The 27,091-nt window shown below is 37.3% G+C and overlaps 2 protein-coding genes across 6 annotated transcripts in view; one reads left to right on the top strand and one right to left on the bottom strand.

Annotated features, from left to right (window-relative positions):
* The window catches only part of LOC106731167, a 74,594-nt gene that overhangs the window by 23,713 nt on the left and 23,790 nt on the right, over positions 1-27,091 (top strand). The gene's annotated exons all lie outside the window — the stretch shown is intronic.
* SLC30A4 (solute carrier family 30 member 4) overlaps positions 4,498-27,091 on the bottom strand; it is a 32,604-nt gene continuing 10,010 nt past the window's right edge. The window contains exons 4-8 of one of the 2 annotated variants that reach the window (XM_032481274.1): positions 14,440-14,593; positions 13,012-13,213; positions 12,187-12,292; positions 11,298-11,432; positions 4,498-10,682 (exon numbers count right to left, since the gene is read on the bottom strand). In XM_032481274.1, the coding sequence (XP_032337165.1) occupies positions 10,528-10,682; positions 11,298-11,432; positions 12,187-12,292; positions 13,012-13,213; positions 14,440-14,593 (752 nt within the window). In that variant the 3' untranslated portion in view covers positions 4,498-10,527. Of the gene's footprint in view, positions 10,683-11,297; positions 11,433-12,186; positions 12,293-13,011; positions 13,214-14,439; positions 14,594-21,646; positions 25,656-27,091 lie in introns of those variants that run through there. The other variant, XM_032481275.1, reaches the window with a different exon arrangement.

Below are 27,091 nucleotides of genomic sequence, written 5' to 3'. Positions count from 1 at the left end.
ATGTGTCCTGCAGGGACACTTGCAATTTCTCAACCACGGAGTGGGAAGTGGAGAAAAGAGATGACATTTTATTGAGCATCAAGCACAGTGTAGACGTTTTATGTATGCAGTTTTGGTTCAGCCCTAAAGCAAGCCTGTGAGGTCCAGGGTGTTATCCTCTTGTACAGCTGACAGCTTCAAGCCCTTGCTACGATCACACAGCTATTAAGTTCACAGAGCCGAATCTGAACCCACTGCAGGCTGGATCCAAACCCTCTCCTTTCCACTGCACCACGCTGTCTCTTCTTAGTGTCTCACCAACCAAGTATGCAAGAGAGGAGGCAGTAAGGCACAGCCCTTCAGGGTGTTTATTTGAAAAACATGTTAGAAACCTCAGGCAGCTCTGGGAGGCATAGGGACAGAGTTAAGGTAACCTGTCTATCTGGTTGGACAGTCACTGATGAAACAGGCACATTCCTGCTATGCCCCTTGTTACCCACTTCCGCCCCTCTCCGCCCCCGACAGCTGCCTACGCAGGCAGGTCTTTGCTGTGGCCCAGAGCAGCCACCCCCGGCCCTCTTAGAACAGCACGCAATACTGCACTAGATAACCTATGAGGTCAAGCTCAGTGCTGATCACATGGTAAAGGGTAAGAGAGTGGACACTGGGGCCAGACTGCCTGGATTTGAATCCCAGCTCAAGGTTAATAACTGGAGGTGAGTTTCTTAACCTTTCTCTGCCTCAGCTTCCTCATCTGTAAAACTGGGGTTATAATAACTCACAGGGCTGTTTGGTAGGGTTCCTGAAAACCTGAAAAGCTTTCAGAACAGTTAATTCCCCAAAATAAAAATGAGAATGTCTCTGCTTGAAATGGATTAAGAAAAGATAAATATTTGAAAAGCTTTTGGAACACTGCCTGGCAGGTATGGTGCTAAGCATTCAATCAATGCTGTCGTTGTTGTTATTGTTTTTTTTATTCAGACAGCCAGACTGAGGACCAGCTAAATGTAGTAACCCGTCCAATGAGACACACATAGCAAAGCCCCTGCCTCTTAATCTAGTGCGCTTGTGCATACTTGCCTACATGCTGTAACAGTGAGGTCATTGATTTAAAATCCATCAGTTCTTTGAAAGTAGTGTGAGCTGTTCCCCCATTTCAAGCTGAAAATAGTCACTTTATTAATTCATCTTTTAGAAAGAAAGAGTCTTTTATAAAAACAAATAAGCTGTTATCAGTAAGACTAGAATTGACAGGAACCAGCTCAGTCCTTCCACTGGGCTCCAAGAGAGATTATCAGACTCTGTAAGTGATAATAACTGCTGGCTGTTAAAACCAATTTAGTTGCATAACTGTCTGGGGGTATTTCAGAAAAGTGTCTAATTTCTGTTGCAATCCTAAAATGAAAAGATAAAGAAAAGCATAAACACTTGCATGGCTGTAGTATAATTATACATATCCCACATACAAAAAAACCAGCTGGTCATTGGGAGATGGCCAATCTGGAATATCTTTACAGAAGAGCAGTTTTATGATAGAGGTTTGGATACCTTATGAGGTAAGGAAGAGATCAGAGCACTGACAGTGGTGGTACTTAGGGCTCCTTAAAAAAAAATCTGTGCATATAGATAATTAATTAGTATAGTTTCCAACCGTGGGAACATTCACGCAGCCCTCCTGTGTCTCTAATGCTGCAGACTCAAGGAGGAGATCTGGGTCCCCCCCAGGCAGTTTGTGGGTAATCAGACAGTGGTGGCTCTCCATGGTGACAGTGACAGTGACCGAATGAGGGAGGGGAGCAGAGGAGGGGCTCCTAACTCACTTAGGGACAGCAAGGAAAACTTCTTGGAGGAGTTGATGCTTGAGGACAGACTTTAAGGATGAGATCGTTTTTATGAGTTAAATAAATTGGGGAAAAGATCTTCCAGATAACAAAGGGGGCAGAGGAGGAGAAGATAAGAAGGTTAGTCTTGTTCTGGGAGCTGCAAGACTCGTAGTGCTCAGTTAGTCAAAAAAAGTGCATTTGTGAAGAAATGCACTTGTAATAATGATAGCTGACATTTGAGTTTTGTGTATTCTTAGCACTTTCATTATGTGGTTCATTTAATCCTCGTATATGTCACATTAGGTAGAGACATTTCTTATCCCCATTTTCAAATGGAGAAACTGAGGCACAGAGTTCAGTAACTTTCCCCAGTTCTCACTGTTAGGGAGAAAGCCAGGATGGAAACCCGGGCAGCCCTCCAGAGTCCCTGCCTCTGTGTGAGCTCACAGGGAAAGCATCTCTTTGCTTTGGAGCTGCCTAGTAACTACCCCAGATATCAACTAGACTTTACCGACTCCCAACCAAGATGAGATCAGCTTTAACCCGTAATTCCATGACTTGTGGGGATGCCTTCCTGGTAATTTCTATGAAATAACAGAGGCTTGCGTTTTGTTTTGTTTTGTTTCCTGTGGGTTCACACACTCTGTGCAGTGTTTCTGAGCTCGCTCTTTGTCTCTATCATTTTTGGGTGATGGCTGACTGGTGGGCACAGCCCTTTCTTAATTTATAGCTGTCCTTCCCTCCCCTCAAACTGTGCATGAATTGACTTAAGATTTGGGGGGCTGCTGTGACCAGTGGGTGCTATGGTTTGTTGATTGTAACATGGAATACCCTCCCCCATCCCCTGCTTACAAACAAGACCAGGTGTGGACTGGGAAATGCTGTGTTCTGGACTTAAAGGACAGGCTGACTATAGAGGGAAGGCCAGGAGGAGTCCAGCCCCTGTGGCTTGGATCCCAGCCTTTCCCAGTCATGGCTGTGAGGGCTGAGGAATAAGGAGAGGAAGGGCCAGTGAAGGGAATGTGCTGAGATGCAATTAAGTGCCATTCTGGTACCTCAGAAAACAAGAACTCAATGAAGAAATAGCATAAACTTTGGGCTACTTTTTTGCTAAGCTTGCATGTAATCATATACATTTGAGTTGCATTCCTAAACTATTATACTTCCATTACTTTTATACAACTGTTATCTAAAACTTGGTTATGGTTTTAACTACATTAGTCTACATTGCATCCCTTTTGTATTACATGTTTACTAGTTATAACTGTATTTAAGAGTTGTCTATGGCTTCTATTCCTGCATTACTGCTCTACCTATATGACTTTGATCACTTAACCATTTCTGATCTCAGTTTCATTTGCAAAATGAAGATTATAGTGTTCTTTAAGGTACCATCACAAGGATTAAATACATAAAATGTGCATGGCACAGTGTCTGAAATGCAGTCAGGGCTCAATACAAATTAGCAAATATTATTTCCTCCGTTAACCAAAGGTTGACTGTAGTTTGGTATGGCTGATACATGGGAGGTAGGATATAGTCATGGAGAGGATGGAACTGTGGGTGGGGAAGTAAGCAGTCACCAGATTAAAAGGAGTTTGTGTGTTTTTACCGAAAGGATGGGTTTTATACCACAGCCCAGTTTCTCAAGCCATCCCTTATGGGAGTGTGATCTATCTATAGGGATGACCGTATGGCCCAATATGCTCTCCAAAATGGCAATATTGTTTCATTTCTTGTTTAATTTTAAAAATAAATAGGAGTTTCATGTTCTAGTCTGTAACATGCTCAGTGGTAGGGAGGCAGCCTTCAAAGAGTAATTCTTAGTTGAATGAATGATTATAAAATGATGGCATCTGGAAGCCAATCTACTCTAGAAAAAAAAATTTTTTCCAAACAATTGAACAAACATCTTGAGATGTCTCAATTTCAATATCATGGTATCTAAGATGAGAATGCTTCTGAAACCGAATGTATATCAATGGTTAAAACACTGTTAACTTCTGTAATACTTTTCTTAGGGGTTTTAAAAATATCCTGGGTTTTGGAAAATATTCTTACACAAAGAATCAAAAAGAGGATGGAATAGGCTTGTGTTCTGTTAATACTGAAACTCCAGTCAAGCTGTAACGGATTAAAAGCCTGTTGGAACTGGGATTTGTCCTATAGCCTTCACAGCTGAATATGATAGATTAGTGATCAAGTCCAGGAAACTCTTATCTTCACCCCAGTTCTGAAGTTGGAGCCAAACATTCACTGCTCAGAGATAAACATCCCTGCTACCTTTATGCTGTTAGCAGGTTTCCTCTGGACAGGAAGTGGGGGAAAGATGACAGAAGAGGATGGGGTCAGAGCTTTATTCCTAGGAGAGTCGAGAGAACTGAGGTGGTCTGTCTTGCTCTAGGGCCAGCCTTGCTTCGGGAGGTCTCTAAAAGTTTCCTGTTAAAAAAAAAATCCTACTCTCTTACCAAGGAATATTTCAATATATTTTAGAGAAAAACCTACCCATATGCATTTCTTCCATAGTGTCAGCATTTTGTTAAAGTGAACAAAAGTGTTAAAAAAAAAAACAACCCTCAAACCCACAAACCAATATGCAGAAACTGGCAAGTGAAACACAGACAACAGGAATTTGAAAGTCAAACCAGAACAAGTCTTTGAAGAGTCCAGGACAGGAGGCATGGAAGCTATTTGGTAATTTACAAAGTATCATCCTCATGTTTATTGTGTAATACCCACAGGCCATACTTTACAGTTTATATTCTATAAATGAGAGCCTTAAACAAGAATTGTGCTTGAAGATGATGAGATCTTAGGTGGCATTTCACTGAGCTTCCTAAAACATGATTCACATAGAGATAGTTAGTCATAAGGTGTCATACTTCCTATTTATGCTTAGTTTATTTCATAGCTTGTAGCAGTTATAATAGATCATACTTGGAATTGAATGATAACCGAAAAATATTATTCTACTATTAAAGCTAAAAGTTTAGCATAAGAAAGCATAAGGCTGTTACCCCAAATTAGGATTTATTTTAGCATCTGACATGGACCCCAAAAACGACACATCAAAAATAGAAATATATCTAGGTATATAATCAAAGAATATGTAACATCTCAGTATTTACTAGTATAACTTATCTAAAACTGTATTTTATTACTGTTTTCAGAAAGTTTAATCTTTTCCTAGGTAACTGGCAAACTTTAAAGAACGTACTATTTTAAAAGCCTGATAACCAGTTTTCAATTTACTTAGCAGATAAAATGCCATTTTTCCTTTGTGATCTCCCAACTGGCCACAAACTACATAAGGTACTCAACACACATACATTTTTATTAATTTCATTTCTGTCATAACTTAAGTGAGAAATTTAACAGGCAGGTGAATAAGCTTTATGTTGAGAAGGATTAAGTGATCTTGGTGATCACGTTGCTCCAGGTAGAAACATGGCTTTGCTGCTGAATGTCAGGTAGAACATACGGTACGTAGATAATACTGGAAACCTTGCTACTCTTTCCCTGTATTTCTGCCCCAAACTCCAAGGGGCATAAAGAAAAGAAAAAAGGTAAAGGGAGGAAAAGACCCTTTGGTGACTCAGCTGGCTGGCTGATCGACCCGCACAGAGCCTTCCGAGCAGGCGCTAGGAGAGCTTGCTGCACCCACGAATGCTGCTAAGGCCTTAAAAGGGTACAACAGGGTAAACAGGGTGCACCAGAGGCCGGCGGACTTTTTCTGTAAAGGGAACAGACAGTAAATATCTCGTGTTTGTCGCAACTACTCAACTCTGCTACTGCAGCATGAGATCACCACGGACTATGCTTGGCCGGGTGAGCGTGGCTGTGTTCAAGTAATACTTTATTTACAGACACTGACGTTTAAAGTTCACATAATTTTTACATCATTAAATATTACTGTCATTCTGATCCCCTAACCATTAAAAAATGAGAAAACCATTCTCAGCTCTTTGAACCGTGCAGACAGGCTGTGGCAGACAGGCCTGTGAGGTGTGGCGTCTGACCCCTGGCCTGCATTCCTGGTCACCGACACTTCAGGCCGCTGCACTCAGACTTACCCCTGGGCCTCCCCAGTCCTACTGTTGCAGGAGCTTCTTTCTCTCCGTTCTGCCACTGTCGCTGGGGCTGCAGGGACATTAAAAGTGACCGATACAAAAAGATAAAGGTCCTTTTACTCTCTTTTATCCTATCTGGAAGACTTTTTTCAGGTTTAGTTCTTATCTAAGGGGGCATTACAATTAGATGATAAAACTAGATAGGTTGAAACCTATTTTCTAATGCTTTTCTTTCTAAGAAGTTTATGTTTTAAGGCCCTTTATGATTATTCAGTAAAAGAACCCTAGAAATTTAATTTAAGGAACTGTACACTTTCATTTTTAATAAACCACATGGCAAAACAATACTTTAATAAATGTATAGGAAATTACAATTTGAAAATTGCAAATACAGTACATATATATATATATATACTATACTTTGATCTTAAATTACATGGACAAACTCCAGCTTCAAAATCTTTCTAAAATCAATCATATGCAAAATACCTGGTTTCTGAAGGTGTATATGGAAAAGTATATACAATTTCTTAAACTGTGATATGGCTTACTTATTAACATATACTTATTTAGAGAAACATAAGCTTTCCAAATATACATTATCTTTAGGTGCAAAGCTGACATACTGGCACATTTCAATTTTGTGTTGCAGTTATTTCAGAATATACTTAATTGCAATATTCAAATGAACACTGTCATGGGTTAAACTGGGAAAACCTCCATAAATGTTTTCCAATCTTACCAAAATTCGGAAAATGTTTGTTGGTCCTCACAGTACCACTGAGGAACAGGTTAAACCTTTTAGAAGTGAGAATTCAATGGCAGACTGGCCTCCATGTGTAACCAAGCTGCACACACACAATTCATTCAACACTGAGGAACTCCACAGCAATTCTCTTCAATTTGCCTGCTACCAACATCACAAGCAATACCCCTGACTGGCGATCTGTAAAATAAATCTGAAGCCCTGTGAGCTGTGATTCACAGGACATGTTTGCAGCCAGGGTTTGTGAACAATATTTTGGTTAGAAAGACGATGTCTCTCAGTCTGGCACTCAGGGTTGCTTCCCCTCAACACAGCACATAGTGAGTGTCACTATTCATTTGTGACTAATACCCAGCCGCTCATGAGCGAAGCTCGGCTCAGAGACAAACTGAACCAAACGAACCAATCTTGTCTCTAGGAACACATTCTGTAACTTGAAGTTTACTATATGTAAGCTAGAGTGAGTCAACAGCAAAGGTGCCTAAGACCTTATTCCAAAGGGGCTCAAATTCTGTAAGAACGCCTTATTTGTTATGGTGAACCAATTAATATAAACACACAGGAAGAAAATAAATTTAGCTAATTGTGCTTGTTTCAGAAGTGAATGCTCATCTCTTCTAAAGTAGTGAGAATAGTTGTTTGAGAAACACAACCTGGGGTCTTATGAGCAGTGATTTTCGCGTGTGGTTGTATGGTGTGTCTACTTCCACCACACTTATTCTAGAAGGTCCAGCATGCAGAGAACTCTGGATCAGGAAAATAAGCTGTTAAAAAAAAAAAAGGTCCTTCCCCACCCAGAAACACATTTGTAAGTGGTGCTTTGTCTCTGAAAGATAGTTTTTCTTCACGTTAAAATGAAAGGGAAGCTCACGTATCTGATCCTGCCTGTGTCTATTCTGGGAAAATTCTACTGGAGACAAATACTCTCAGTGAGCACACCTGGATTCAAGAGAAAGGACCACAACACTGAGATTCCTATGAGCAGGAAACTTAGTTATAGAGACTGGGAACAAAGCACTCAAAGCTGAAAAGAAAACAGTAAAGTAAGAAATCTAGTGATTTGGCAAACTGCACTGACGGGAGCTGCAAGTTGTGAAAATCTAGGTTCACATTACACAAGGCATAGCTAATGGAAAAATGTATGTAGGAATTACAATTGCTCTGGGTTCTGCATTTCAAAGCCCTCTGAAATATGCCTTATTCAACTACATTCCCCACATTATATTTCTAAGGCAGCATGGTCCTTCATGAAACAATAGGTCTCTTCCCTAAAATAAATCAAAATTCTGCATCTGGCTAGAGTTGTAAAACACAGGTTATGTACACAAGTAACTCTGATTATTTGCAAATGTTAACTGAAATACATCACACTGAAGAACTGCCCAGATTTTATGCTGTGATCTGTTTTCCCTGTGCAAAATTAACAATGCTAGGTGTTTATACAAACTCAGCCACTGCCTTTCCCAGGACAATGGAGAGCCCTTTCTCTGAGAGTTGGCTGAGGAGTGTAACTCAGGGCTGTGGCTCAGTGGGTAAATGACAGACCAGCTGTGTAGTCCCTAGTTGTATCTGCTAAGTTCACATCCTTCTCTGTGGGTCTTGTCAAGTTACAAAAAGTTAAATCAGTCCCCAAATCTTACTGAACCAGTAAAGTACAAGTACAAAATCTGTAAGTCCTTGCTACAAAATGCAAAGCACAGGAAACTCCATGTGTACCTCACTTAACGCAGAACACTGTAAGATTTACAAAAGTTTTCAGTGTTTCTGCATTTTACAAAGGGATCCTTTCAGTCCTCAAATGCGTTTTAGACTGTTTCATCAAACAACTTTCCAAGGAATGGGTAGATATGAAAAGTCAGATGTATCTATTTAAGATAAAGGAAAGTTTACAAAAAACAACCTTTGCAGATAGGAGGAACAACTGCAAATATGAGAGAACCCACTAGCATATAAGGCATATTCTTTTCCTTTCTCTCGCTAAGTACTCAAAGCTCACAAATGCCCAGATGCCCATGGAAACGTCTCTTACTTATTCTTACTTGCCCTCTGTATTTTAATTTTATATTTATTTTGATTTTAACAGTTTATATGCTACTGAAATTTTAGAAAAATTCAAATCATTTAAAATCGATTCACAGTAAGAATCCTAAAAAGTGAATTTTCAATTCAATTCAATAAGCACTGGGTTTTATTGGGAATCATTAATCCTCATCAACCCTTACATTGGGTACTATCAACTCTTAACAATTTTTCAGGTAAATCTAGGTTTTATCTTAGGTTATTTGTAGTGAGGTACTTGGTAGAAAGATGAGATCTGTTTCCTGTTCTCCACTGACATGAGATTTCTTCGGTGTGCCCATCTAGGATTTCAGTTCACAGCTTGCCTGGTACATTGCTACTCTACTCTGATTCTGAGGAATCAAAGAACCATATCTATTCTTGGTATAAGAAACTGTTCCTTTTGAAAATGGATTTCTAATGTGCGTAAAGGTAATCACAAAACCAACTGCTGCAAAATTAAACATGAATATTCACACCTGCCTCTTTAACACAACTGTTACCAATTAGTTGCGTTTGGTTTGAAAACTTCTATGCTTAGCCTCCCTACAACACAGATTTAACGTCCATCCCAATTCCCCTGCTTTAAAAACACACACAAAGTCAAAAACCCTTGAGAATTTTGTTTTCCCAGAGTAATATCTTCCTCCAATCCCTCTGGGCATTTCTGCTATGGTATTCTTATTGGAAAAACCGCAAAATTATATCGTAGGGTTTTTGGAGTCCATGGAGAATCCCTAACCCATATGACCCAGCCAAAGTTCTCCCTGGAGGAATGTGGTTAATCTACACGTGAGAGGTAGAGGGCAAGCCGAACCTCAGCTTTCCAGAGTTTTACCCTGAACGGGCACACACAGGTTAACTGGTATGGAAGCAAGAAGCAAGGTAGCAAGCAAACCTTCTGTACAAAAGGGAAGGGAGTTCTTAAAAGGACAGAGGATCATTGTCTACCTCTTGCAATTTCTTGCTGTTCTTAAAGATAATTCCATGAACAATAAAAGTGACTTCAGGAAGACTTAAGTCTGAAACACCACACCCCATCCTCATGCTTATATTTTGTTTTAAATTATCACATATAATAATTTGAGTTTATGATTAACTTCTGCTATTCAGAATAATACTGATAATATTCCCTAAATAATTTAATGTCAGTGACCACAATATGTAAAGATTTGATGCTGATAAGATTACAAATAATCAAAATCATTTGAGATTCAAAACCCTGTAACATCTGGAAAAAGCAGATTACAAATTATAACAATACCATTAAGACTTATTTGTGAAATAAATCATTCTGAAACTCTAGGAATACATGCTTATTCCACTTTCTGGATAATTAGTAGTGCTTTCTGAAATCTGTTGAGAAATAATTTTGGTAAAAAGAGAGCTTGGGTGTCAAATTCCAGTAGCTGGGTGTGATGATTACATAATAAAAAAAAAACCCCGCAGTTTTCCAGCACTGGCTTGATATAAAATGGTCCTTAAAAAGGATTTTTAAATGCAAATACTGAATTCTTGATGCTTCCTTTAAGACAGGTACTGTCATAATCAATGAAGTACAGTCTTGGATTGTCTTCTGTGAGGTATCTATAAGTCATGTCTCATTCTGTAAACAGCATTTTAGAAACATCTTCATCTGAAAATCATAGAGAAGTCTCATTTTACCATTAAACAGAAACTGGCACCGTCAGGCTGGAGTGACTGTTCTGAGAGACCGGCTTGATATGCACACAGCTGTCAGGGATTCCATTTCTCACCGAGGTGTGCATTTATTGCTCTTACGTCTGTGACTGCAGGATAAATAAGGCAGTAGTCCCCAACACATATAAAATTAGGGACTGGATCTCTGACAGTTCGCACAAGTTCTGTCCACTTCTTGCCTGTAACTCTGAAGCTGAATAGTACATTTATACATGCCGAATGTGTTCAATAATAAATGCTTTGCTTTGGACTGTACTTCCTCCCATTTAGATGAACTTCCAGGAACTGCAATGTCAAGAAAATATCATTACTCTTCATTGTACACAGTTACACGTTAGTGAACAAGACAAAGGGCAAAAACCACCTTACTATACTGTGAATATATTTTTATTAATTTGACTTCTACCCTCTTGAAGCTATTCTGTTAGAGAAGTACATCAGTTTACAAAGCCAGAATGACTCCTCCTTATTCCAATCTCTCCAGACCACTCTTGGGGAGAGAAAGAATACTAGACATCAATCCCAAGTCTTTCATCTTTTGCACTTAAAAAAAATGCGTGTACTATTTTGATTAAAAATAAAAGCATCAATCTGTGAAATGATTTAAAGAAATAAAAGTGAGAGTCTAGCTTTTCTTATGTAGAAAAATCATGATAATAAATACACTTAATGCCTTTCATCTAAAGGCAAAATCAATTTGTAGTATCTCATCCCAAAGAGGTAGGTAATTATTGATCTGTTATTAATATATTGACCTGCAACTCACCTTTTGAAGAGCCTCACCCTTCCCTTAAAACAAATATTTCCAGCAGAAAAGTCATCCTACTTAATTATAAGCACACATGTTTAATTCCAAAGCTAGAAGTCCACCAACCCCAGCATTTACCGTCAGCAACATACTTAGCTGTATGTGTACTATGGCAGTAGGTTTTCCTGAAGTGAGAGACCAGATATTTAAATCCTCCACTGAATATACATCTTCTATTTTCATCAAGGCTTCTCTGATATAGTCTACATTCAAATGGCTTGGTACACCTATTTAGAATGTATCATTTGTAAGTAAAGGTTATTTTGAGAAAAAAGTTAGACAGTACATTAAAAAAAACCCACATGGCTTTACCAAACTCAATTTAAATTAACACTTCAGTAATACTTTAAGATAAACCATGCACATGTATAGCAGGATATACATATAAGAGGTTAATAAGTACTTCTAAAATGTTCATTCACTCTAAAAAGGATTATCAATCAACCCAGAATACTTCATATAATAAAAAGCTAAGATAGACAAAAAAAGAAAGGAACATGCAATGATGATAAACCTACTATCGAGAAATCATAGTTAAATGCTTATACTTAATATCAGTAAGGCAGGGTTGTTGAAACTATGACAGAGTAGCAAGCTGAATGGGAATTACGGACTTAATAAACTACTAAACATAGCTGCATTAAGAATCAAAAGACTTGTCCTGGTCCACAGTTTATTAGCTGCATGACCCTAATCAAGATATGTTACCCCTCTGAGCCTCAATTTTCTTATTGGTAAATGGGGATAATAATGTCTGCCTCATGCATACTTTTCTTGGCTATTGTAAGGATCAAATGGATGACAGATGGAAGAGTGCATCAACTCTTACATGTTCTCTGCATGTAAAGTGGTGTTATTACAGCCTAGTAAGTATCAGTAAAAAAAAAGAAAGACATGGCTCCTACCCTCAAGCATCCCCTCCAGTCCCAATCTGATTTAGGGAAGTAATAACCCACAATGGGGATATTAGCGAGATCTTACCTTCTAGTATTATAACTACTGTGTCCCATATGATGCGAAATGTTGTAAAAGCCACAAGTAATGAAAATACATATGTACAGATGGGATCAGCAATCTTGTATTCTGGCTGAAAGGTGATAGATCAAAATTGTGTGATTAAATACAGACAGACAAAAACCGGTCTGTAAAGCTAAGTAAGGCATACTCTGTGCCCTGTTCTTTAGCAGAACTGGAGCATATCTCTAAAACTTGGATAGCTGCAATTGAGAAATGTCTTCACTCTTTCCTAGACTGTTTAAATGCCTTTCTTTGTGAAACCTATTTCCAAAAGTTTAGTCATTTGTTCTACTGTTTTCCTCTGTGCTTTCTCTTAATCTTCCACCCAGAACCACAGAATATCAGAGCAGGAAGGAGTTTTAGCCAGCCAGCCATCTATGTGGCCTAAGCCTCTCATGTTAAAGAGGAGGGAACTCAAGTTTAGAGTTGAGAGACTTGCTCAAGGTCAAAGCATCAACAGCAGGACCAAGACTAGAACCCGTATCTCTGCATTTCCACTCCAGTGCACAATCCAGTATCTAGCTGTTCAGTGACAAGGCTTAAAATTGGGTTCTTCAGTAAAGGCACCACCAAAGCCAACTGATAAGTTACCCCGTGAGGTGATACTACTGTGTTTAGTGCTAACAAAAGAGCAATATTGATGGCTCAAGTGGCTCAGGTGAGCTTGCATGATGCAAAATGCATAGGACTGGCATTGGTATCAGTATACTGATCCGAGACAACCACCTTTAGTTTTACTGTTGAAATTAAACATGTGTTTTAAAATAGAAAAATCAGCAATCACAGTACCTTGAATCGTATGATGTATGCAGCTATTAGCACACCAACGCTCTGCACCAAATCCCCCAAGGCATGTACAAAGGCAGCTCTCACCGCCAGGCTATCCTGCCCGTGGTTGCGTCTACATCCAGAACTGGTGGAAGGAGAATTTGAAGGCAGGGAGTGGGAATGGGTGTGATGGTGACCAGACTGGTTCAACAGAAACCCCATTCTGTTAAAAATAAAAGGAAAGATTATTATTCTTCCTAATATTATTGATAAAAATATGTGTCACTAATCAGACGCTAAAAGAGGCAACATGAGACTCAGTCATTGTGTAAATATTTGAGCACCTGTTATGTATCAGGTACTGTTCTAGGTGTTGGGGTCAATACAGTGAGTAAGACAGACATATCCCTAGCCCTGTGGAACGTATGTTCCAGAGAGAGGGCAGAGAGTTAACAAATAAATACATAATGTAATGGCAGGCAGTGTGAATACTTTGAAGAAAAGTAAAGCATTGCAAGGGGATGGACAGTGATGGGGAAAGTGGTCAGAGGAGGCCTCTCGCAGATTCTGTCTGAGCAGAGACTTGAGTGAAGTCAGGAAGCAAGCGGTGGTGGAAGAGTGTTCTAGGCAGAAGGAAAACCAGGGCAAAGGCCCTAAGATGAAAATATGCTCTATGTGCTTAAAAAGAGCAAGACAGCTATTGTGGCTGGAATAAAGTGGCAAGAGTGCTAGGAGATGAGCTGAGAGGTACGCAGGAGCTTACCAAAAAGGCTATGGTAAGAGCTTTTGATTTTACTCTAAGTACAAACACAAGACCCTAGCGCTGGGATTGGAAACCATGGTCTTTAGACCATATTTGGCCCACTGCCTGTTTTTGTAAATAAAAAAATCTCATTAAAATAAAAATATTATAAAAGTTAAAAAAAACTTTGTGCTATTTGTTAATCAAACTTCAGCACACCTGAGTAAACCAGCAAGGAACTTCTAATTCCAATAGTGTTTTATTAACATTCATAAGAAAAATTCATGTACTACATAACTTAAAAATATACTAAAATATCATTGCATGTTACCGAATGCATATATAATAGTCTCTAAGTCCACAGTACTTGGAAGTATTAATGTGAAAACAATATAGAGTATATGACACTACAGTGGTGGACACATGTCATTATAAATTTGTCAAAACTTATAGGATGAGTTTAACACCAAGAATGACCGTATGTGAACTAGGGACTCTGTGCGTGATACTGACGCGTCAATGTAGGTGCATCACTCGTAACAACCGTACCACCTGATGGGGGATGCGGTGAATGGAGAGCCTCTGCACGTGTGGGGCCGGGGACATGTGGGAAATCTGTGTACCTTCTGCTCAGTTTTACAGTGAACCTAAAACTGCTATTAAAAAAAATGAAGCCTATTAAATTTTTTTTTTTAAATAGAACTTACATGACGTTAACTGCAACTCCAACAGCTGCGGTAATGAGCATTATATCTCCATTTATTTCATATTTCATATGGATAGTTCTTTGGACAGCTTCATACAGGAGGAATCCCATAAGTATGTACACAAGCAGCACACTAATCATAGCTGACAAAACCTCTGGAGGGAAAAATATAAAAAGTAAATATATTTGCAGCATGGTTATTATACTTCATACATACTAAATATTGTACAATCTCTTATTTATATATTCTTTTCTCTATAGAGATAAAAGCACTATATTATTTTTGTCATGTTATTTTTCTTACTTAAAAAGTATCTAATAGTTTGATTCAGATCCTCCACTAATTCACTTCCACATTTCCCACCCACCTCTCATTTCTTAAGGATCAAATTATGTATATTTACAGACTAAACACATGGTAAAAAAAAAATGAAAAAACTGAGGAAAAATTTGTAACACACATAACCACAGACTAATTTCCCAAGAGATGAGGACACTTACAAGTTAGTAACAAAGTGAACAACCTATGAGAAAAATGGGTAAAGGACACAAATATTAGTACACAGAAAATAAACAGAAATGGCCAATTTATCAAAATCAATTATAATACAAGGAATGCAGATAGGTATAAGATTCCTTTCTATCCCTTACTAAATTGGCAAAGATCAAAGAGTTTGACAATAGCTTGAGTTAGCAAGGATATACTGGTGGAAGTATCAAGTAGTACTATCTTGAGAGCAGTCAGTAAAACTAATCAAAATTTAAAATGCATATATTCCTTAATTCTAGAAATCTAGCCAATAGAAATGCATCCATATGTATGCAAAGATATCTATAAGGTTTTTCCACTGTAGCTTTGTCTATAGTATCAAAAAATTTTTAAACTTCATTTATTTTACAATATCATATTTTTAAAACTGAAGTATAGTTGATGTACAATATTATATGTTACAGCTACACAATATAGTGATCCACAATTTCTAAAGGTTATACTCCACTTATAATTATTATAAAATACTGGCTATATTCCCCACGTTGTACAATGCGTCCTTGTAGCTTATTTTATACCTGATAGTTTGTACCTCTTAATCCTCCACCCCCATCTTGCCCCTCCCCTTTCCCTCTCCCCAATGGTAACCACTAGCTCCTTCTCTACATCTGTGAGTCTGCTTCTTTTCTGTTATAGTCACTAGCTTGTTGTAATTTTTTTAGATTCCACATGTGATATTTTACAGTATTTGTCTTTCTCTGTCTGACTTATTTCACTTAGCATAATGCCCTCCAAGTAAGGACCATTTATTCTAATTGGCCTGCCTTCTCACCATTTCTCTCCATGTCTTTTCCATTTCTGTTTTCTCATTTAGTCATTTATTCATTCAGCAAATATTTGTTGAGCTCCTGCTATATGTCTAAGTGTGATATTAGCCACTGGAGACATAACGTGAATAAAACACCTAATCCCTGCCCTCTCAGAGTTTGTAGTTTAGTGGGAAATGGCAGTTACAATACAGTGTGAAAGTGCTTTGAGTGAAGGAAGTACATGAGGGCACTGTGAGAATACAGCATCAAAGATTTAAGGTGACATCTTAAATGTCCACCAGTGAGGAACCTAATGGATAAATCATGGTATAGACATGTAACAGGATACTATACAGCCATTTACATTTTTAAAAAAAGGAAAAAATCATTCAAATTGATAATCACAAAAAAGACAAAATGTCCACTGACAGATGATTAGATAAGGAAGATGTATGTGTGTGTGTGTGTGTGTGTGTGTGTGTGTGTGTGTGTGTGTGTATAAAGGAATTCTACTTAGCCATAAACAAGAATGAAATAATGCCATTTGCAGCAACATAGATGGACCTAGAGATTATCGTACTAAGTGAAGTTAAGTCAGAGAAAGACAAATATCATATGGTATCACTTATCTGTGGAATCTAAAAAATGATACAAATGAACTTATTTATAAAATAGAAACAGACTCACAGGCGTAGAAAACTTATGATTACCAAAAGGCAAGAGGGGAGGGATAATTTAGGAGTTTGGCATTAGCAGGTACAAACTACTACATATAAAAGAGATAAACAACAAGGTCCTACTGTATAGCACAGGGAACTATATCCAATATCTTATAATAACCTATAATGAAAAAATTAAAAAAGAATACATAAATGTATAACTGAATCACTATGCTGCATATCAGAAACTAACACAACACTGTAAATCAACTATTCTTCAATTTAAAAGAATTTAATTAAAATTTTTAAAATTAAATTTTAAAAGGAAAATAAAAGACAAACTATTACAACTGGGAAATGAGACTAAGAGCGTGGGGAATTTATTTTCCACTTTATTCTTTTTGGTAACATTTGAGATGTTTTAAGTTTTTACCACAAAAACATGTACCTTTAGACTAAACAGAAACAAACACATTTTTTAAGGCATGTAAGTATTCATAAATACACTTTGACCCAGCAATTCCTCTTCCAGGAATGATATACATACTCATGCCAATTGAGCTGCATATGTGCAAAAAAGAGATATGTTGTGAAGCTCTTCATAAAGCATTGTACATAACAGCAAACAATCGAAAACAAAGTGTTTAGTAGGGGCCTTATAATATGGAATACTATGCAGCTATAAAAAAGCATAAGGCTATGTTCTGATAGGAATCTCTAAAATACAGTATTATGTGAAAAAAGAAAAGTACACAATAGTATATATGGTATGTTAGCATTTGTGTGAAAAGAAAAAAGAGAATATATAAATAATGATCTGCACCTGCAAACTCTAGAAGAATATACAAAATACTGATTTAAAAAGTGATTATGGGGAGAATGGGTGGCTAAGAGACAGGGATGATTTTGCACCATATATGCTTTTATATGTGAGTAGAAATAATTTTATATCCTTTCAAAATAACCAAAAATAGGACAATGTAAAGTACATTTTAAAATAATTAACTAACATTATTATATAAAACTAGTGTTGACACTCAAAACAATAAAAGCAAGAAAAAGATAAATTTTTTTCCTTTAGAGAAACTGGATTTAACCCTGTTAAGTGCTACAAGTTAAAACAATCTGGAAAATTATTATCTGGGTCAACTCATTGCTCGAAGGTTTCAGGCTAAGTGTATTGGACTTTGATACAGTTTTATTCCAGCTCATAAATTACAACACAGAAAAATTTTCTGGCAGTAATAAGCTGTTTCCCGAAGACATCCCATTAATGCAGCCAAGACTTGAATAAAATTCTGTGCATCTACAGAATAGATGTTGGAATAAGACAAAAAAATACAACTCCTATTCAAAACTATGATTCACCTATTCCTGACATACCAATTACCACACTTTGAAGAAGACAGGCCTGAAGAAGGTAGAGAAAAGACCAAGTGAAATATACAAAGCTCTGGAGAGACTACCATATCAAGTCCACACTCTAAGTCCCTTGAGGATATGACCAAGTTACAATTCATGTCACATTTACTGTAGCACTCAGTAGAAAGGCTGGCAGGTAGCATGTACTCATACATTTATGGATCAATCTGTAGAATGAAGTTAGCATGAGAAAGGGAAGATGAAAGCCTATTTATTACAGGTAAGAAGGTTAAGCTAAATATGAATAGCAGGTTATTTACTAAATCTAAAAAAAACCAATAAATAAATAGTTAAAAGAAAAGAATTAAGTCAAATGTAAGACAGAAAACACATGGAATTTCTTGCCTTAAGTTATAACTGCTGATGGCAAAAGACATATATAAATAAAGAATAATTAAAACATTTAAAACTAAAATCTCGTGTACTAATGGTAGATTCCTTTTACTCACAAAGAGAACTTTAATTCTCTCTAAAATTAGTGTTTAAAAAATATTAATCCTTCTCAAACTCTTCTATAAAAAAAAAAAGAGAACTTTAACCACGTGTTAAGGTTGAAGCTAGCTAGCAAATAGGTCTCCATAGTTTTGAAGGAGCCTTAATCGAATTTTTAATATGAAATTATAAAACAGTACAGTTTATAAAGATTCACAGCTAGGGTAAGTATAGCTAAGTGGTAGAGCACATGCTTAGCATGCATGAGGTCCTGGGTTCATTCCCCAGTATCTTAACAACAACAAAAAAGATTCACAGCTATACAATTTAATGACACAGAGATGTGATTGCTTACGAAAGTCTAAAACCAATAATTAAAAATTCCTTCAAAATCTTATATAATTAGGTTAACCATACTTTCCAGTTTTCCCAGACAGTTCCATTTTATGCCTGTTATCCTCGAATAATTATTGAAAGTGCCCCATTTCACTCTCAAAAGTGTCCTGGTTTAGGTAAGTTACACTGTTACCCTAGTGGGTCTGCCAGACAAAATACTGGAAGCCCAGTTAAATTTGCATTTCAGATGAACAACAAATAATTTTTCATTTATACTTATGTATGTCCCATGCAATATTTCAGACATGCTGGCATCCTGTGTGCATGCACGTGTGTGTGTTTGAGAGAGAGAGAGAGAGAGAGAAGAGAATGTGTGTCTGAAATCTGGCAACCCCCACATCCCAGTGATAATTTTCCTAAACACTGAAAATTATCTTTTTATGATCTCTCATATAAGGCAAAAACCACATTCAAAATAAAGTAAAATGAAAATCAAAGTAAAGCATAAACAAAGTTCTTTGACAAGGCAGATTCCCACGGTTAGAAGGCCCTAGGCTCCTGCAGCTGAAAACTCAGTTTTCCAAGACACGGTTTTCACCTACATGAGTAGCACAAAAGGGATCCTAATGCCTGCCCATAGTTAAGAGTAACTGAATTCAGCTGATTCCTAGAAATTCCCAAAATGACATATTAGGATACTGCTATCAAAGATATACCTTATTTAGCAATTAATAGGAATAGTTCCCTTGGTGAAAAGCAAAGACATTTCATCTATTATTTTTTTTTCTCTAATCACCTGTCAAGATGTCTTCTAGACAGAATACTGATAAATGCAAAGGAAAAAAAAGAAACAAAATTTTAAGTAGACTTTTAAGGCTGAGATTTACAGTGGAGAAGTATAAGGCACAGTAATATTGTATAGCTAAAAATCCTAACTAGTCATGTGATCATTCTGATAAAATGAACAAAAAGTTCTTTCATTGTGAATAAATTAAACTTTGATGAAATACCATGAATAGGACTAAGCAGTGTTTAAAATTCTTTTCATAGTATTTTTAACATGATGGAATGCAGATAAATATAGGCAAGATTTTTTTCCCCCCACAACGTTTAAGAGAGAAGGAAGCTTTCAGTCAACAACCGAATTATGACTTGCTCCAATCTTCTCATTATGCCCTGCTTCCCAGGGTTGGTATCCGGTCACGAAACATACAATAAAGTTTTTCAAGACAAAAGGAGTGTGTAACGTGGATTTTTCATTTTCTAAAGGAGACTCAGGAACTTTCACAATTGAAACCCTAGATTTCTGTGAAAGTTACTACTCCATACACTTTAGATAAACTTGACTAAGTGGAAATTTAGCATAAATGAAAAACTCTTAAAAGAGATTTTTATGGAAATTCTAGAAAACCATTTTAATAGTAGTTCTAACATATTTTGCTACTTTATCCTACACACAAAAATTTATCTCTCTCCACCTGGCTGAACTCTAACATTGGAGGATGGAGTGAAATGAATGATTATGTGTTTTTTATTATTACATCAGTTGGGTCTTTTCATTCAGCTTAAATATAAACAAATATTTATAGTCAATGAGCCAATTAAGATCAAAATATGCCCTGAATTTCACATACAGAGAATAAACAGTTTTGATTTGAATGGCTAATAAATAGAGCAAAAATTAAATGGGTTAAAACACAGATGATTATCAAGTTTTGATAGTACTATAAAATATGAAAAATGTTTACTGTACATTTTAACACATCTGTACATTGCCAAAACTGGAGGTTTTCAAGGTTCATGTGAAAAACACTGAGCCCTTCACTGTCATTCTCTGTCGTTCTCCACCATAGAACCTTATTCTTTTTCTTCTTAGCAGTTAATATGATTTATGACTATGTTGTGTTTGTGAACATGTTTACTGCCTGCCTCCCCACCCTATACTATTACTCAGTCATTCAGTAGGTAACTACTGAGCACCTATTTGGTGAATGAGTAACAATCCACTTTAGCTATGTAAACCACACTCAGCCCAAGCATATTTACTGTTTTATGAGTGCTGTCTAGCTGTACTGGCCTATCGTAACTGTTATCTTTGCTAACTGTAATGCCAATAATGTGTATTTCCCTTAAATTATGTAACACTTGTCTTTCTATTGCCTCAAGGAACTTACACAGCAAACATCTGAAGTTCAGGCTATTTCTTTTTTCCACATTCTTCTGACAGCAGACAGGAAGGAAAAGGGAAAATCGGTGGGCTGTGCTGGATTTGCCTGGGACTTCCCAACTAGTACTTGTGTTTCAACTCATTCACAGACAACTCTGCTGTGCTCAGGATAAAGACATCATACAGGATTTCAGTGGCCCGCTGTTGCCACCAGAATGCCAAGCTAAACTGCAAAGTTTGTCTTCAGATCCTCTCACCTCCTGCTCTAAATTACCTCCTATTTCCTGCCTTCTTACCACTCCCTCCGCCCCACACCCACGGTGCTCAGTGCTCTCAAGCTGACTTTGGCTATCCAATGTTGCCCATCTCACTGTTTTGCTCCTGCCTCGTTAAAACTCCCAATTCTAGCATGTGTCTATTCTTTTCCCACAGCTGTTCATGTGATATGAATTAATTCTAGGATGTGAATATAACTAATAGACATAACTCTTGTCAGGGGTGGGAGGAGGTAGTTAAAATGAATCACTTGGGAGAAGAGGATTTTTTTTTTGGCTGCTTGTATGGGGGAAGAGATTTTTTAGCTCAATATGTTCTGCTCCTTTAGTAGGTATCAGGGGGAAAATAACAAACTATGTAGAGTTAGTATTATAACCATTTAGCTGCCTCAGGACAACCATCCTCTACACGAGTCTGCCAAGGTGTCTGCTCTGGAGAACGACACACTGCTACAAAAGATTCCTGCCATTAACCTAGGATGATGACATGCACCACCAAAGTAAAATCTTGCTTTTTATTTCAAATACAGAAAACCCTGCTCACTACAGTCCCTTCACATGATCACTATCTTTACCTAGTCCATGCAGACTTTTCAGCCCAAGAACTGGAAGAAAAGCTCTCTCTATATAAAGTCAATCACACTCATAATCCACAGAGAAGGATAATCATAGAAAGCAAGGGATTGGACTGTTCTCTTCAGAAAGCACGTCCCCTCTGTCTGAGAGACAGTGCTACTTCTCCTAAGGATTTGTGAGATTCTCCGACAGTGTGGTTTCATTAAGTTCCAAGTTTTATTAACTTCCAGAATAAGATGACATATCCACAGTCAAATAAATCCAGGCATTTAAAAATAACTCACATCTGGTTCCTACCCTGCTCTCCCTCTTCCCAAAAGAGCTGCCATTATAGCGCACTGTAACATAATAAAGGAAGAAAAGAAAAAAAAAAACCTCAGTGATTTTACACACTCTGTGAGTTCACATGGAAGAAAGGAAGGTACCAACAGAATGGAATTGGCTCCTGGGACAGCCAGTTGGGCTTACCCCACAAATCTAAAACTACCTTTTTCTCATCTTGACTTGAGTGATTTTTTGCTGAAATAAATTTTATTATATTGCCTAAAACATTACCAAATACCTGAGTTAAAAAGCACATCTTTAAAACTTGTTGTTTAATCATGAGGGTGAATCATCTTCCTTTTCTCCTACTACCTAGCTGAGAGAGTTTTGCTGAGAGAATGAGAATTCTGATAAGAGAAGGCAGGCAGTTTCAGAGCATGGAGCATTCTGAGAGACATGAGAAGTGTGGAATAGATGACACCTTAAAAGGGAAGGAAAAGAAGACAGAAACTAACTTTTACTGAGAATTTACTGTATGCCAGCTACCATGTTAGGCACTTACACCACCTTACCTTATGTCTTTTTTTTATAATTCTGCAATACGAGTATTATCATCCCAATTTTATAGCAGAAACCCACACTTTCAATTATATCAGTCTCCAAAAGGTCATGTAGCTAGTAAAACTGCAGATCTCAGATTTGAACCGAAGACAAATTGACCATCAATTCTTAAAAAATGGTTAAGTACCAAAATAAAAAGGACCAGCCCCTGGCTGAGACAGGGAAGGAGAAATTCCTTTCTGACTGATTTCTTAATTAGTCAAAAGGACCTATAAGCCAGGCTGTACCACCCAGCTACATTATAGATCACACAAATTTTTATAGCTGTGAACATGGCCAGTTTCAGAATTACAGGTAAATGTTTTCAAGTCTCAAATACTTTTGTCCCAAAATTTCAAAAATACTCCTAATCCCAGTTTGGAAATTGGTTTAATTTACCCCAAACACAAATGATTTGAGGATTGTGAGCAATACTAAGTTATCTGTTTCATAGTTTTTATATCCTTATTTACTCAGCCTGAATATGCAACAATTCGATTAATAATCTCTTATACAGCACCGATTAGCGCCAGACCCATAGAGTTTAATATTATCCGTTCCTGTTCCTACTTGATTCATGGTCTCAAAGGAGACACTGTTTCATAAGAGTATCTATAAAAATATGATAAATGCTATTAGGCATGTATAGAGTGTTATGAGAAAACAAAAAGAAAATAAATTTAGGGAATGACACTACTACTATCTCACTATCACTCACAGACACACACCTCCAGTGTGCTGCCTTTGCATAGGAAAGTGTGGCAGGGAGCTGGCTGTGAACATATATGTATTTGTTTAAACTTTCAAAAGGAAATGCTGGCAGGATAGGCCAAAAACTAGTTAAAATGGTTGCTAATAAGGAGTGGGGTGGGAGGATGGGTTGGAGGGGACAGGATGAAAGCAAGGCTTCTCTGAATGAATCTTTTTTTTAGAAGATAATTTTTAACTTTTGTGACGTGTTTTACATATTTACAAAATAAATCAACAAAGTAAAAACCAACCCTTGTCCTACCACCCATGCCGTAAAACAAAAACGGAGGAGGAGGAGGAGGAGGAGGAGGGGGAGGGAGAGGAGGAGGAGGAGGAGGGGGAGGAGGAGGAGGAACAAAGTTCAACAACACAGTAACAAACAAGAAGTTTCTTAGGGGGATTCCTTCTGCAATGTTCTTGAGGACTTGAATCCTCAAGTCTTGGTATTAGAGGTCATAAGAGGTACACTATCTAAATGTGTCCAATGTAAACATACCTTCCTCTACAGAATTTAGAGAGTACTCATGAAGCAGTGGTATTCTGTGGAACACAAGGACAGCCAGCGCTTTGGTTTATAGCTTTATTCAAGTCTACCTATCTTTGTTATTTGTTAATTTTTTATTTACTAATTTTTATTTTTTACTTTATTACCTTTTTTGTTGTGTTTTGGAGGGGTAATTTGTTTTCTTTCTTTACTTACTTTTTAATGGAGGTATTGAGGATTGAGCCCAGGATCTCATGCATGCTAAGCACCCACTCTCCCACTGAGTTATAATCTCTCCCCACTTTGTTGTCTTTTTAATCCTCCCCAAATTATCATAAATTTTTCTTCCTTTATTCCCACCATTACTAGAAAGAGCAGAATAAGTGAATAAGTTCTTACCTAGACATATCCTCATAAGATTTTGGAATACAAAGAAGAAAAAGAAGAACCTCAAAAGGCCCTTCTAGTGTGAGGGCATGACTCTCTCCTTAGCTCTGGAAAACACTTACCTGTTTGTATCTTAATTCTCTTCCTTTAATTTTTTAGATGAATTAAAATTCAAATAACATAAAGTTCATCATTTTAACAATTCTGAAGTGGACAATTCAGTGGCTTTTAGTATATGCAAAGGCTGTGCAACATTCACCACTGTCTAATTCCAGAACATGCTCATCACCCCTCAAAAGAAACTCTTTACCCCTTCAGCAATCACTCCCTTTTATTTAAAAAAAAAAAAAAAACTTTTTGTGGAGGGGGGATTAGGTTTGTTTATTTATTTAATGGAGGCACTGGGGATTGAACCCAGGACCTCGTGTGTGTTAATGTGCACACACTACCACTGAACTATATCCTCCCCTTTTATTTTTTAAGTCTCTTTTTCTGAGATTCTTAATAGTACAACTTTGGACCTCCCAGATTGATCTTTTATAGTTTTAAACTTTTTATTGCTGTTTTTTATTTTTTTGTTTTATATTCTGGGAGACCTTCTTGATTATATTTTCTAGTCCTTTTACTGAAAACAAAATTTTTAAAATTTCAGTAATATTTCAACTTCAAAGAGCTTTTTCTGTACGTTTCTTTTCCAAAATGTTTTACTGCTTTATTATTCTGAGTTAATTAATAAGATAATTTTCTTCTTTTCTATAAGTTATCTCTCTTTCCAGAGGACAAATTTTTGTGAGTTTTTAAAAAAAACTTTCTTACTTTCATGCTGCTGGTTTTTTCTCACTTCCTGAAAAATCCTTGGTTATCCATTCATATTTAGGGTAGATGGATAGGGAAACTATCCTGCACAAAAAGGAAATGCTGGAAGGATAAGCCACAACTATTAAAAATGGTTACTGTAAGGGGTGTAGGGCAGGGCAGATTAAGACAAGTGTTATTACTTTAGTGTGAGTACATGGGGAACCAAACTCTAAGGCTGCAGAACCCTGAATTCTAGCACAAAAGAGATTTCTTTTGGAGCATCATCATTCACATTATAAGCCTCAGCTTTCTCCAAACATTTTGTTCAACTTCTTTCTAGAAGAACCATCTGGTGTTTTACATGGGAGAAAATGCAGACTACATGAGTGGAGGTGGAGGTGGAGGTGGGACGTAAGGGAGGGACATAGTGGACCCGTGGGAGCAGCTTCCCATTTAGTCATTCAGTTTATCTTGTTTTCAGCCCCCGTACTCATTTTTGTTCATGTCTGTCCCTGAGTCTTCTTTGGAGATCCGCTGGGCTGATCCATTCCTACCCCAGCATTCTCTGGGCTGCAGCTTTTTGGCTTCTTTCTTCCTTCAACCCACTCTCATCGACTTTCCAACTTCCAGAAATTTCTGGAAATTTCTTGTTTATTGGTGACCCAACCATGTGCTTCTCTTTGTTGTTTTGGTATTTGTATTTGGTATCTCCCAACGGACGCTCGGATCCACTGATGCTGATCTCTGGTCCACCATCTTGAACTAGTACTTTTAAGGAGAGGGGAAAGTTTGACTTTCTACAGAAACTTGCAGAGATATAACAGCACCACTCAGTTCTATTTTCTACCATCTTTTCATAGTGCTTGTTATCTATGACTATCTAGGTAAACACTAAGTAGGTTAGTATTTAATAGAATTTTCATGATTACGAGTTCTTGCCATATGTAGAACTTTCTATGTTCTGTTATTGCATGTTTCTGGGGGAGAATTCCGTTGTTTTCATTAGAATTCCAAAGGGCTCTATAACCTAAAAGAGGTTAAGAACCATAGGACTAAATGAATGCACTCTCTCAAATAATGTTAGAAGGTAGAAATCCCCATCCCATGATGCTATGTTTGAGTTTTGATCTGAAATTTCAGGTGTTTAAATCACAAAAAAATTAATGTTTGAAAAAATTTTGAAGTTGTTAAAAAACCCCAAGGCAATCAGTAAACAAATGAATGTATAACGTGTCAGCCAGCAGTGGGGTCTCTTTCACAACACAACCAAATGCAATTTGCAATATGCAGTAACTTGACAAATACTAGAAAGACCTCACTCAGGGCTTCACTTCTCTTGTACAGCAACTGAGGGTGCTGAGGGGTGGGGAAGTCAGAAAATTTCCCAAACTGATGACCTGGATAGCTACTTGGAATAAAGCTATTCAGGCACAATGTCAGGTTTTACACTAAAAGAGCCAGCTACTAAATTTTAGAAGACCTAGATGTTGAGTTAAGATTAGCCTAAAAAGTAACAAAGAAGGGGAAGAACTGATTGATATACAAGCCAAGAGTGTCAGTGTCTCTACAAAATAAAACTACAAGATATTAATTCTGGTTCCTTAAGACAGGTTTTGCTGAAGCTACCTAAATGTCAAATTTTGGGTTCTAAGCAAATGACATCTGGTCATATGGCACTAATTCAGGTAATTGTTTTATAAGTATTTTTAAAATAGGTAAAAAAATAAAAAAGAAACAGTAACAGCAGAGAGGAGTTGTGTAGACAACAACGTATGATTTTAATCTCTCTTAATTAAATATTAATATTTGTTCAAAATAGGGAAATAAAAATGTATGTGTATTGTTAAAGAAAAAAAATCCAATGACACTTGTTAAAACATGGTAAAGAAGACTTTATTAAAGACAGGACAGGAGAAGCTATTAAGATAGGTATAGGGACCACCGCAATGGAATTTTGCAGTGGGGGAAAGAGTTTGGGCTCGACTCTGAAAACTGCACAGCGTGTGGGAATTTAGAGCCAAAGAGCAGGTGAGAGTCAGTGGATGGATAATTACTAACAGGAAATATCAGGGGTAAGTAGTAGTCTGGCTAAACTGACCTAACAGAAGTCTTGCTGAAGATAGGCCTGGGTGATGAGATATCACCTGGGGATAACCCGTAAGATACTGAGAGTAGGGGCTCTGTTAAATTAGCTTAGCAAGGTT

The sequence above is a fragment of the Camelus ferus genome, chromosome 6 (assembly GCF_009834535.1).
Source record: "Camelus ferus isolate YT-003-E chromosome 6, BCGSAC_Cfer_1.0, whole genome shotgun sequence".
In the NCBI taxonomy this organism is placed as follows: Eukaryota; Metazoa; Chordata; class Mammalia; order Artiodactyla; family Camelidae; genus Camelus; species Camelus ferus.
This window is presented reverse-complemented; position numbering and strand designations above follow the sequence as displayed.